The sequence below is a fragment of the Nanorana parkeri genome, unplaced genomic scaffold, assembly GCF_000935625.1.
Source record: "Nanorana parkeri isolate BGI_ZX_2015 unplaced genomic scaffold, ASM93562v1 scaffold142, whole genome shotgun sequence".
NCBI classification, from domain to species: Eukaryota; Metazoa; Chordata; class Amphibia; order Anura; family Dicroglossidae; genus Nanorana; species Nanorana parkeri.
Genome location: NW_017306410.1, coordinates 974,141 through 990,013, shown reverse-complemented (window position 1 = coordinate 990,013; position 15,873 = coordinate 974,141). Strand labels below are relative to the sequence as shown.

Here is a 15,873-nt window from a genome sequence, read left to right as displayed (position 1 = left end):
TCTACCGAACATGATTTTTAGTATAAAAGCACTTTACCATCCTCTTCCAATCGGAATGGCTGGTAAATTTCCGCACAATTGTTCATACGAAAAATCTCGTCAGAACTTTCAGTAATGCCATCAGAGACTTGATGAATGTCATTGGAAAATTAATTTATTTTAACATTCAATTTTGGAATGAATGGAGTTTCCTGAGCAAAAACCACATTCACTGTTAGAATTATGTTCCTTCAAGGAAGATTTTCTATCCTGCTCCTTCGATTTTTTTCATCATTGCGATCTAAAAAGATAGCCGATTTGACCCATTAAGTATTAGACAATCAAACAAATATCCTGAAAACAAATATTTTCAAAAGGAATTTTTCCAGTGTATGGCCATAAATCAGGTGATGGTACAGTGTAAAGCATTACACCCACAGGGTTATTCAAAAAGGGGTGAAGAGTTTGGAGAAGGCAGGAGAAGTCAACAATCTAGGCAAAAATAGCTAAACTGGAAAGTGAGCTGAATTGGAGAATGTTTCCAAATCAGCTATTTTGGATTAGATTGTTCATTTATCCTGCCTTCTCCAAACTCTTCACCCTTTTGTGAAAAACCCTACTGGTTATCTGACAGCACAGAACCTCCCACTCTGATTTCCAAGCAATTGTGGGAAAACAATGCAAATACAGTGGTTTTCTGTACGTGAACAATTCGGTTCGCAAACAGGAAGCTCGGCAAACTTTTGCTTCCGTTTGCGAACTCCGTATCGGGTGACGAACACAACCGCAACCATCTTCCCTGCTCTGACACATGGTCGTGGCTTCCTCTAGTCGAGATTGCGGTCTGATCACAGTTTGATTCGGTTCGCGACCAGAATCATGGAACGTATTAAGTTTGTGAACCGAGGTACCAATGGGTATATGACTAGCTGTCATTATAATTTTTTTACATTATTAACTGGTCTAGGATGATTTTTATTTGCTTTGATGCACAATTTATATAAAGATTATTCTGCTGTTCAAGGCTCTAGTTATTGCACATGTCGTTCTCACTCCTACCTGCATTTTTTCCAGCATCTCAAAGAATTCTGCCGACTGTAAAGAAAGAAAAAAGATAAAAACATGTATTTAGCTGAAGATATAGAACTGTTAGGGCATCTCATCTAAGTTATACAAACTAACTTTATTGACTATATAAGAACTTTTACATTTCACTACACATTTTTTCATATTACAGAAGATATATAGATATACTGTGTATAAGCAGTATATTTATTATCATCATCATCTTATCCATTAAAAGGAAGAAAAAACATACATACAAATCCAGCAAGTTCACGTTTAGCAAGGGAATATGTGCTAGCTAAACATGAGTTCACTGGACTTGTTTGTTTGTCTGTGGTTTAATAAAGTGGTATTATACTATGTGATTTGTGCTTTGTATTCTATTTGAGGTTGCGCTGGAACCTCAAATTGCGCTGGATACATGTTTATGAGAAGAGTCACGTCACTGGCATTCAGTACAAACAAGGGAGCATTATGAGAAGTGGTTTCTGATCTACCTATAATTTGGGGGTCTATATTTGTGGTGAATTATTTTCCTGCTGGTCTCACTGAGGGTCTCACTGATTATGTGTGGTCAGCATGTGGATATCTTAAGACAGGATTCTTGATCACTTAATGTGGCTTTCATCCTTTGGAGTTTATCAGTGGATTTTGACTTATGGACTCCCATGGACTTTATCTGATGTATTACATTTAATTTTGTATCATGTTGTGTTTATGTAATATTTTTTCTTTTGCTGTTGGATGTATTTGTATACATAATTTATTCCTGATATTTTCGGGTAGCTGCTTTTTGTGGTATTTAATTTGGTGTGCACAGTGTTTTTGATTTATTTTCTTGAGTTTTAATGTATATGTTACTCACAGGGGCGGACCTACCGCTGGTGCAGCCGGTGCCTTAAGGGGGGCCCAGTATCCGATCTAACACAGCCCCGGGGCAGAGATGGGGGGCCCGCTGGTGTCCAGATCGGTATCCGGCGGGCCCCCCCATCTCTGCGCTGGGAGTGTCCGATGATCACATTGGTATCCGGCAGCCGGCGGGCCCCCCCATCTTTGCGCCGGGAGTATCGGATGATCCGACACTGGCCACCGGATACTGAGGAGGGAGCCGAGAATAAAAAAGCCGGCAGGCACTTCACGGGGCAGCCCTGGGCCTCGTGTTTTTTTTGGTGGGGGGGTACGGGGGGCCCAAAAAAAATCTTGCACCAGTGCCCGTTGTTCACTAGGGCCGCCACTGGTTACTCAGATCCATCTTTGCTTGAGGTGACCAAAGTTGAAGTTTCTTGGTTTCCCATGTCTTCTCCCCTGCCCTATTCCCCTATTGCAAAACTATATTATAGGGGGTCCTTCTATAACAAACATTTGGGCTTTATTTATATAACAGGATATATTTATAGGTGTACCACAGGCTGGTGGGGGATTTTTGGTTCCTCTTTATTCCTCCTACATCCACCAAAATGAGGGTCCATGATTACATCTGGGGTATTTGTTGATCACAGTCTAATGCATATTAGGTACAGTTCTTAAGAGTTCATCAATAGATACAGTATATAATATATACTCAGATATGCCCACACTCATGTTGCTGTAATTATGATTATTTGTAGATGCTTTTTTTTAATTAAGTTCCTGAGGGTCTCCTGATGAAGCATGCAAAAAATGTCTTGGAAAACATGTTGAGTTGTCCTCATCCTACTGGAAGTACCAGCAATTGTGTACTAAATATGATATTGAATGTGAAATTTTTTATTATATAGCTGGTCCAGTGTTAGATGGAAGTTAGCCCTCAGAGAGCCCTAGAGGTACAGTCCGTATATACATTACATAAGTACAAGTGGTGTTTTTAATGGAATGTTTTAACAATGTGTAATAAAAATCTTTGAATTTCATTATGTCTCATTGTGGTACCATTAAAGTCCAGCATGCTGCTTTAAGTTTGATAATGTTACTCATACAATAACAGGTAAAAAGATAACTGAGAATGGCCATAAAGCATTTAATATTCTTTATTGTACATCATAAAAAACAACCAAAGACCCAGCTTACATTAATTCTAAACTTGTATATGCAGAGGACTTTCCACTGGACAGCATGTATGAATAAGAATAGGTTTCTGGAGTTTTATCAGAATAGAATATAAAAAGTGTAGGTCCTTTAAAGGGAGTGATACTGTAGTTCCAAAAGTACAGCTTACTTCCTGTCAGAATCTCAACAGAACAAAACTACTAATTGTCAGTTAGAGCTTTTTAGTCCAGCATGGCCGATAACAGACCACACAATGAAGTAACAAAAATGGTAAATATATCAATTTCTGTACAGATGCAGGGACTTCTACTTGAACAATGGTGAATGTTATGAGTATCTTAAATTATGTCACTTTTTCATCATATGCTTATCAGTACGTTCTACTAACTGGAGATTAACATCAACACAGAAAGTAAGCTCAAACATCACTATATGAAAATAAATATTTGTCCAGCGTTGATAGATAGAACTAGTCAGGTAGTAAAACGTGGCATTAACCTTTGAGATGAAACACATTTATAGCAAATGTTCACTCATTCTGTAACAATGGTTCATGTTTTCCTTTTATATACTATTAATATCAGATTTAAAGTGGAACTGATTTTATAAAAAAATGCTAGCAGGTAGAGGGTTATGGTAGCTAGGTATGGTATGGAGACTTTATGTGCCTCTTTTGCCAAAAACTCCTTCCCATTCTAGCAATATTTTCTCGTTTTTACACTCTTTGTACACTTTCGGGATCTGTGGGTGCTGGGATAATGCAACTCTATCCAACATGGCAGCCAACTGCCAGAAGAAGGAATACAACAGGTGCAGAAAAAGCATTGGAGAAGAGCTGTCATCTCTGGAAGAACACAAACACGGGTAAGTTTGCCATACTGTGCCAGTAGAATTTCCTACTCATTTCCACTTTTGAGTGAAACTGAGCTTAAAGAAGAACTCCAGGAATGTAAAAAGTTAACCCTTGCAGTGGAGCTACCCACAAACTGCAAGAGTTAACTGCTCGTTTTTCTCTAGGGGCTAGAATACAGAAGATACACTCCTAAGTATACCTCCTACAAATCACCTATATAGGATATATATGTGTATGTATGTATGTATGTATGTATGTATATATATATATATATATATATATATATATATATATATATATATATATATATATATATATATATATATATATATATATATATATATATATATATATATATATATATATATATATATATATATATATATATATATATATATATATATATATATATATATATATATATATATATATATATATATATATATATATATATATATATATATATATATATATATATATATATATATATATATATATATATATATATATATATATATATATATATATATATATATATATATATATATATATATATATATATATATATATATATATATATATATATATATATATATATATATATATATATATATATATATATATATATATATATATATATATATATATATATATATATATATATATATATATATATATATATATATATATATATATATATATATATATATATATATATATATATATATATATATATATATATATATATATATATATATATATATATATATATATATATATATATATATATATATATATATATATATATATATATATATATATATATATATATATATATATATATATATATATATATATATATATATATATATATATATATATATATATATATATATATATATATATATATATATATATATATATATATATATATATATATATATATATATATATATATATATATATATATATATATATATATATATATATATATATATATATATATATATATATATATATATATATATATATATATATATATATATATATATATATATATATATATATATATATATATATATATATATATATATATATATATATATATATATATATATATATATATATATATATATATATATATATATATATATATATATATATATATATATATATATATATATATATATATATATATATATATATATATATATATATATATATATATATATATATATATATATATATATATATATATATATATATATATATATATATATATATATATATATATATATATATATATATATATATATATATATATATATATATATATATATATATATATATATATATATATATATATATATATATATATATATATATATATATATATATATATATATATATATATATATATATATATATATATATATATATATATATATATATATATATATATATATATATATATATATATATATATATATATATATATATATATATATATATATATATATATATATATATATATATATATATATATATATATATATATATATATATATATATATATATATATATATATATATATATATATATATATATATATATATATATATATATATATATATATATATATATATATATATATATATATATATATATATATATATATATATATATATATATATATATATATATATATATATATATATATATATATATATATATATATATATATATATATATATATATATATATATATATATATATATATATATATATATATATATATATATATATATATATATATATATATATATATATATATATATATATATATATATATATATATATATATATATATATATATATATATATATATATATATATATATATATATATATATATATATATATATATATATATATATATATATATATATATATATATATATATATATATATATATATATATATATATATATATATATATATATATATATATATATATATATATATATATATATATATATATATATATATATATATATATATATATATATATATATATATATATATATATATATATATATATATATATATATATATATATATATATATATATATATATATATATATATATATATATATATATATATATATATATATATATATATATATATATATATATATATATATATATATATATATATATATATATATATATATATATATATATATATATATATATATATATATATATATATATATATATATATATATATATATATATATATATATATATATATATATATATATATATATATATATATATATATATATATATATATATATATATATATATATATATATATATATATATATATATATATATATATATATATATATATATATATATATATATATATATATATATATATATATATATATATATATATATATATATATATATATATATATATATATATATATATATATATATATATATATATATATATATATATATATATATATATATATATATATATATATATATATATATATATATATATATATATATATATATATATATATATATATATATATATATATATATATATATATATATATATATATATATATATATATATATATATATATATATATATATATATATATATATATATATATATATATATATATATATATATATATATATATATATATATATATATATATATATATATATATATATATATATATATATATATATATATATATATATATATATATATATATATATATATATATATATATATATATATATATATATATATATATATATATATATATATATATATATATATATATATATATATATATATATATATATATATATATATATATATATATATATATATATATATATATATATATATATATATATATATATATATATATATATATATATATATATATATATATATATATATATATATATATATATATATATATATATATATATATATATATATATATATATATATATATATATATATATATATATATATATATATATATATATATATATATATATATATATATATATATATATATATATATATATATATATATATATATATATATATATATATATATATATATATATATATATATATATATATATATATATATATATATATATATATATATATATATATATATATATATATATATATATATATATATATATATATATATATATATATATATATATATATATATATATATATATATATATATATATATATATATATATATATATATATATATATATATATATATATATATATATATATATATATATATATATATATATATATATATATATATATATATATATATATATATATATATATATATATATATATATATATATATATATATATATATATATATATATATATATATATATATATATATATATATATATATATATATATATATATATATATATATATATATATATATATATATATATATATATATATATATATATATATATATATATATATATATATATATATATATATATATATATATATATATATATATATATATATATATATATATATATATATATATATATATATATATATATATATATATATATATATATATATATATATATATATATATATATATATATATATATATATATATATATATATATATATATATATATATATATATATATATATATATATATATATATATATATATATATATATATATATATATATATATATATATATATATATATATATATATATATATATATATATATATATATATATATATATATATATATATATATATATATATATATATATATATATATATATATATATATATATATATATATATATATATATATATATATATATATATATATATATATATATATATATATATATATATATATATATATATATATATATATATATATATATATATATATATATATATATATATATATATATATATATATATATATATATATATATATATATATATATATATATATATATATATATATATATATATATATATATATATATATATATATATATATATATATATATATATATATATATATATATATATATATATATATATATATATATATATATATATATATATATATATATATATATATATATATATATATATATATATATATATATATATATATATATATATATATATATATATATATATATATATATATATATATATATATATATATATATATATATATATATATATATATATATATATATATATATATATATATATATATATATATATATATATATATATATATATATATATATATATATATATATATATATATATATATATATATATATATATATATATATATATATATATATATATATATATATATATATATATATATATATATATATATATATATATATATATATATATATATATATATATATATATATATATATATATATATATATATATATATATATATATATATATATATATATATATATATATATATATATATATATATATATATATATATATATATATATATATATATATATATATATATATATATATATATATATATATATATATATATATATATATATATATATATATATATATATATATATATATATATATATATATATATATATATATATATATATATATATATATATATATATATATATATATATATATATATATATATATATATATATATATATATATATATATATATATATATACATACACACATCCTGTATTGTCCAATGCTCTTTACAGAGAGAAATACTCAGACTATAGGCACCAGATCATTAAGGAAGAAACAGCATTGCACTTAAACACAACACACTCTTTTCTTTCTTCTTTTCACCCTTGATTTGCACAAACACAAAGCAAAGCAGCCAAATGTTGGGTGCTGAGATGTGGGTGTATGATGGAAAGCAGGAGAATGAGATCCAGACAAAGGAGTGATAGCCAGTGGGAAAACATGTATCTATTCATCTACCGTATGAGAAGTATTTTCTGCAAGACATAATGGTTTCCTGCTCAGTGATTAAATGCATACCCCGTGGTTTTGATGGACAAAACATCAAACTGCTGAGCTTTCTGAGTTCGTGGTGGTGGAATTGGTTTATAATTGCTGCAGAAGAAAGGGCACAGCATTAATGTGCTCAGGGAATTGAGCAGATTCACATGTGTAGCTCTAAGTGTATTTGTAAAGGCGATTTACAGTATATAACAAATGGGGAAACGGGTGGTAATGGAGATACAAACAACACAACCAACTGTGCAATAAACACATTGGAGCACATTAGGCAAGCAGTTAATCTGGCATTCACCAAATTCACTACCGATTAATCTTCCTAGTGTGCTTTAAATGAAAGTGATTCACCACTGGGGAATGTTTTGTGAAAGGTACATTCACTACTTTTATGTTTGCTTTTAAGTAAACATAGTCTTAACTATTGTACTTCTACTTCGCCTGAGGTGCTGGTGAAGCAGCCCTTGCCTCCCAGCTACCCCTTGGGAAGACGTTGTTTTAATGGGTGGGCTAGTGCATTGTGGCAGCTACGGCAGTGTGCCTGGTATTCCTCTTTAACTTTATGTTGCTTGCACACTCTATACAGGTCCATAAACAATGAAGTTCGCCGACCTACGGTAACATCCAGTCCGCTGCGGAAAAGTGCTGCATGTTTGCATTTTTCTGCTGTGCACCACCCATCACACCCACATTGTAGTGTAAAGAGGGCACACAGAAAATAATTATTTTTGTCATACCCTAGTGGTGACCTGCATTGATCTGATGCAGTAAATTGCAGGCCACTGCTATATGTGTGAAAGGACCCAAAAGAAGTAGATGTACAAAAAAATAAACCAATATAGGTCTGGCCATTTCAGGTTTTTTTTCCTCCAACGGCTAAATAAACAAAATACAACGCCTATGGTTAGTGTGTTCACAGTATTTGCAGTCTACATATGTATGTATATAACATACCAGCAGGGGGTTCTTTATTGCGGATGTAAGCAGTGCTAGTAAAACACTTCAGCCAGCAGATGCTTAAAAATACAATAACCACAGCTATAGCGATTCATCTATAGGAAACAGCAGTTTAGTTGTTTTTTTCCCCTAGACTTTACCAACTACATTTTGGATTGCAGCAAACTAAACTGATCTATTCTGGCCATAAAACGGAGCCATAAAGAGAACAAAAAGCAGCAAGGCTGACTTTTCAGGGGAAATAAAACAACCTAAATGCCCAGCAGGAAATTAATGTGTTTTAGATTTATGGCCATTTTTAAAAAAGGAAAGCAAAAAGGAAAAGTGTTGGATATTATTGCACTTATTGGCAGAGAAGACATTGCACAAAAAATCACTGCACACTCGTACTAAACTGCAGTAAATTGTGTATATAATTGCAAACATTACGCGATTAGGACTATGAACAGGGTGATTCATAAATCCTAACCAATAGCCACTTGTAGAATATGTAGGTTTTCTAAGTTTGTTTGTATCAGCATAAAGGTCTGTTGACACATTTAGAAAGAAATTCAAGGCAGGCACCACTGTCATTTTTATAAAGGGGAACGTCAACCAAGCTTTATGTTATCAGATTTGAACCGGGCAGGAAAGTTTTAAGAGTTAGAACCTGTCAAGTTGTAGTGTTGCCAGTGTGGGAAGATTTATCAACAGTTTTTGTGTGATCTGTGCAGAGCCACATCATCCATAAGACAACCTAGACAAGAGCCTTGGGGCCAGATGATGTCCAAGCTTCATGCTCTTGCAGTAAACCAGGGGGATAGCATGATTAATCAATGCTGTGCACCTGTCCCCCATCTCACAAGGGAGGTTGCACTCGTAGGTAGTTGATGTCTGATGTGGTGTGCCATGCAAGTACAGAAATTAAAGTTGGATAGATTCTACTGTAATCCATCAATTCAATGGAAGGGATGGGGGGCAAAAGCTACTGTCTAACCTAGGGCCTCATTCTGGCTTAATCCATTGTTGGGTCAGATGACCAGGGAGAGATGGCAATCTTAGTCCCCGTTCAGATGGGTGGCAAGAGGGTGGTAAAAACAGACAGTTGATCCACATTTTTATTGCCTACTTAAAAGCTATAATAGAGGCCGTTCAAGCTTGCATACAGGCTGCGGCTGCAGTGCTTTGCATCATGGCACCAGCAAAATTTAAATTGCATGAAATATTTGGCAAGAAGTGCCACTTGCCAAATGCAATCATTGCAATAAATGGAACCCACGTGGTTCCAGGACAGTATTGCAATAAAAAATCCCCTTGGGAATAACAAAAAGAGTTTAAAAAACGGCATTATCGAGGCGGCAGTATGGCCTTCTGAACGTTGTGCAGCCGCCGCTCCACTACCCTCTGACACATGATCCACCGCAGATCCCTTTTTAGAGCCATCCCCATGATGACTTTGAAATGATGGCTCATATGGCTCGGGTCCACCAGATTCTATATGCCTGGCATATAGCAGCTCGTATGTTAAATATCGTCAGGTTGGGAGGCTGTGTTGTCGAAGAGTCCTGATTTTAGTTCCTGTTAGGGACATGATCTGCATTAAAGTCTTATGTTCTCCACCTGTCTGCCTGGGTTTGCTCCCAACTCTAAAACCAACTTTATGAAAGGGGTACCCAAATATAGGTGAGCCGCCCTGCCCACAGACCCCCACAACCACCGGGTCAGGGTTGTGGGGAAGAAGCCCCTGTCCCCATTGGCATGGGGACAAGGTGCTTTTCCAGGGGGTCCCACCCCTGGAAAAGCATCCTCCCAATGCCGAGGGCATGTGGCCTGGTATGGAGGAGGGGGGGCGGGGTGCTCGCTCGCCCCTTCCTTTCCTGCCCTGCCTGGCGGCTACCTGGATTGAGTGTTTGGGTTTGGGATTTTAGGGGGGAACCCTTGTTTTTTTATGTTTTTTAGGCATTGGGGTTCCCCTAAAATTCCTACCAGACCAAAAGGGTCTGGTATGAATTTCAGGGGAACCACACGCTGTTGTTTTTTATTATTATTTTTGTGGGCTGTTTAACACTTTAGTATATTCTGTGACAGCTCTCATATTCTTTGTCAGCAAAGAAGCAGAAGCTGTTACAGAATAACACAGATCTGTTTCTTTCTTTACATTTTGTAACAATATTCTGTTACTTTGTCTTCATTCGGGATACAAGTCCAGAATGTCAACAAAGAGCAGAGAAGCGGAGAGCTGTAAATGACAGCTCTCTCGCTTCTGTTTCGTTCTGAATTAAAGGGGTTCTAAACCCTCCGGGTTTTTTGCCTATATCTACGGCTAGCAAGCAGTAGATATAGGCAAAACGTTTTTTTTAAACCCGCTTTAACAGCGGTTTAAACTTACCTCGTTATCGCTGCGTGGTCTCGCGCCGAGAATCAGGAACTGCTCGTGCGACCGCAAAAGAACTTGGGGCGTGCACATGCGCAGTTCGGATTCTCTGCAGGGAGACGAGCAGAGACGCAAGGTAAGTCTATGGACGCGTGCACCCGCATGCAGACACCGCTTGATTGGAGGGACAGAGCAGTCAGCGCTGGATCGGAGAGCCGCCGCACCGCTGGAGGGACAGATGAAAACATCAAGAAAGAAGATTGGAATAAGAGACATCATTTAGGGTAAGTGCTAACATTAACATAGGGGGGAGGGAAAACATTTTTTGACTTTAATGTCACTTTAATTGCAGATGTATCCAAATTTCGTTATCAACCATTCAGATACGTTTGGATTTATCATTTCTGTCTTTTGAAAATTCTGATGCATCCGGAAGTCCGAATTTACAAAAATTTGTATGTATTTCAATTCAGTACAAAACAAATCGCATGTCTAATATCAAGTAAAGGTTTGGACGGATTAGATTGCTTGCAATAACCAGCACACACATGGAGTCCATACAACTGGGAGGGTTATCCAAGGATGACCGATTAAAGGGCTACACATGAAAAGTAGAATTAGAATGAATAGTGAATTCTTGTGGATCCTGTTGATGCCTGAGGCTGGAAGTCAACGTTTGGTCCGCCCAGATCAATGCATGGAGAATAATTGAGCATTTGAAGAGCCACATTCAGAAAAACAATTAATCAAACACATTCTCTAGACCAGTGGTTCTCAACCTGTGTAACCTCGGGACCCACATGTTTCCTTGGTCATTAAGGCATGACCCAAAAATGTACTTAATTGTCGGGCGCCGCGGCCCGATATTAATGCGCCGGCCCGAAAGTGAGGAAATAGTCCCCTCTCTCCCCGGGCCATACCACTTTATCGGAGAGCCCGGGGGAGGCCGGGAGAGAGGGGACAGTTTGACATTATGAGGTTCCACAGGCTGAACCACAAATTCCCCCTCTAGTTCTCTCTAATGCAGATGGGCCGGCCTATGCAGACATGACGCCGCGACCCACTGCAGAGGGTGTCGCGACCCACTTTTGGGTCGCGACCCACGAGTTGAGAACCACTGCTCTAGACTATAACAACCAGACAGATCAGTTTTGTCTTTGGGATGATTCATAAAGGAGTTTGAAAACTGACCTCACCACCAACTCCCACAGATCTGTATTATAGTCTGTCTTCACTATACGCATTGTTTTTGTATTGCTACCTGCAAAGTCACATACTCCATGGCACGCACTGGTATTATGTGTCAGCCTTTATCTGCCACTTGACGTGTACTCTGGGTCTAGTTATGTTTCTTTATTTCTGAGGTCAGTCCAGGTGAGCAGCTCTCTCTGAAGTATATAGCACAAACTTATTGGATAGAGTGGGGAAGTGTCAGGCTTTTGTTGCTGTCTGTGTCCTCCTGGGGAGATTCACCTTCTCTATGTATCCTACTAACCATTGTCACTGTAACAGAAAATTATTAGAAATCCACATTGTCACTAGAATAGGAATAGAGGGGAAATCTTCCAATGGGGGGACCTGTTTCTCTCACTTCTGTTGCATCTCCAGTACAGGTTAAAAAAACACAGCCCGCTATTTGCTGAGAGGGAAGAGCCGCTCCACAGCCACGAAAGATCCCAACAATATTGTCCGGATGCACCCCGCTGCCTGATTGACAACTGGCTCTACCTCTCTAGAGCCAGGGCCAGTTGTGCTCGCCCCCTCCTCTGTCTGTCCCACCAACGAGCACTGGAGCAACAGAGAGAGGAGGAGTGAATCCCTCTGGGGAGCGGTGATTAACAGTCACTGCTCTCTGCATTAAGATGACCATGAACTGAGTGATCAGCAGTCGCATGGTCGCTCAGCTCCTGGTATATAGAGCCTGTAAGTGACATATGCAGTGTCAGTCCATTTTACTCTCCTAACACTTCTCCTTAATGCCATGGCTCACATATGCTTTATAGCAGAGGTAGGCAAACTCCAGCCCTCCAGCTGTGGTGCAACTGCAAAACTCATAAGGCTCTGACAGCCACTCACATGACTCCTAGAGGCACATGCATGATGGGATTTGTAGATTCACCACAGCTGGAGGGCCAGAGTTTGCCTATACCTGCTTTATAGTAACGCACACCATGACACTGGCATTTATTCTCAGACAAAACTTCACAGCTTGTCCCAGTCAAGCTACAGCATTTTCTTTAATAATAAAAAAAAAGTCTGTTTGTTTTTTCTGCTCAGCTCCCTCATTTCAGAAGTGTTGGTACATGTTCAATCTAATGGATTTAAAAGTTCTAAAAATAGCATTCCTAAACTTTTTAAGGATCAGACTAGTCTACAATAACAAATAAAAATAACTTAACTAGCACAGTATACATAAATGGGAACACTCGACATCTGACAACATGCCCAGCCAGTACACATTAACATGTAAGAACCTCCATTGCAGACTCCTTTAATGAAAACACCAAAGTGGATTTGAGGCATATCCCTGAATAGACAACCTCCAGGCTCTGCTAATCCTCATCTTCATAGAAGACACATTTAGAGGCAGCAGACTGCCACAGGCCAATTTCCATCTACCTGTATAAAGTATGTGATATGATTACATGCGGTTAGGAATCAATCACTCTTCCTGGATGCACGATCAATAATAATAATTTCCAAAAAAAGATTTTCCATATGTTTTCTATTTTTATAGCTATATTACATAACAAACTAGTTATTGGATTCTCCCATGCTTTTATAAGCATTAAAGTGATATTCAAGTCAAAAGGTTTTTAAGCGATTTCAAATGCTGATGAAACCACTGACAATAGATGCTGCTTCTCAATGTTTAAACGTTTTAGTTTCCTACGTAATCAGCTGGTCCTCTAAGCACTGCACTGATATCCTATTTTAGGGTGGTTTCTTTCTCTCTCCTATGGAGTCACCCTTGTGTGTGCTAGTAAGCTATGTATCTGTCCACAAACACACACGCACAGCAAGGAAAGCAATTCCCCTCCTCCCTCCAACTTCTCCATGCTTGTAGATGAATAGCTGTTGGAAATTGCTCCGTCCCTTGTGATGTTGAACTGAACAGGACGTTCAGAGAAGTCGAGCTGAGAGAGCCAACTGTTCAGAAATATGATGGCTGGAAGGTGTCTGGGCAAAGATTTAACCTCTTGCCGTCCGCCCGTAGTAAAAAAACGGACGGACGGCACTGCTACATCTGCGGGTTGCCCCCCCCCCCTATATAATAGCAATAACAATAAGTGCAAAAAAATAAATATAAATAAAAAAAATAAAAGTAACACATAAAAAAGTAAAATAAAATAAAAGTCACATATAAAAAAAGGGGAAAAAACCCCCCCAAAATGTTTAACTCCCCCACCCCCACGTTTACGCGCCTATAAACGTAAATACGCGTCCGGTGCCCCAGCGCGCAAAAATTACAATTGCGCTACACATGTTACATATCGCCGCGAAC

General features: G+C 29.6%; 1 protein-coding gene across 1 annotated transcript in view; it reads right to left on the bottom strand.

Moving 5' to 3' along the window:
- Window positions 1–15,873, bottom strand: part of RAP1GAP2 (RAP1 GTPase activating protein 2) — a 269,213-nt gene that overhangs the window by 81,111 nt on the left and 172,229 nt on the right. Inside the window, exon 3 of the mRNA XM_018554104.1 lies at window positions 1,039–1,074. Within this exon, the coding sequence (XP_018409606.1) occupies window positions 1,039–1,074 (36 nt within the window). The remainder of the gene's footprint in view (window positions 1–1,038; window positions 1,075–15,873) is intronic.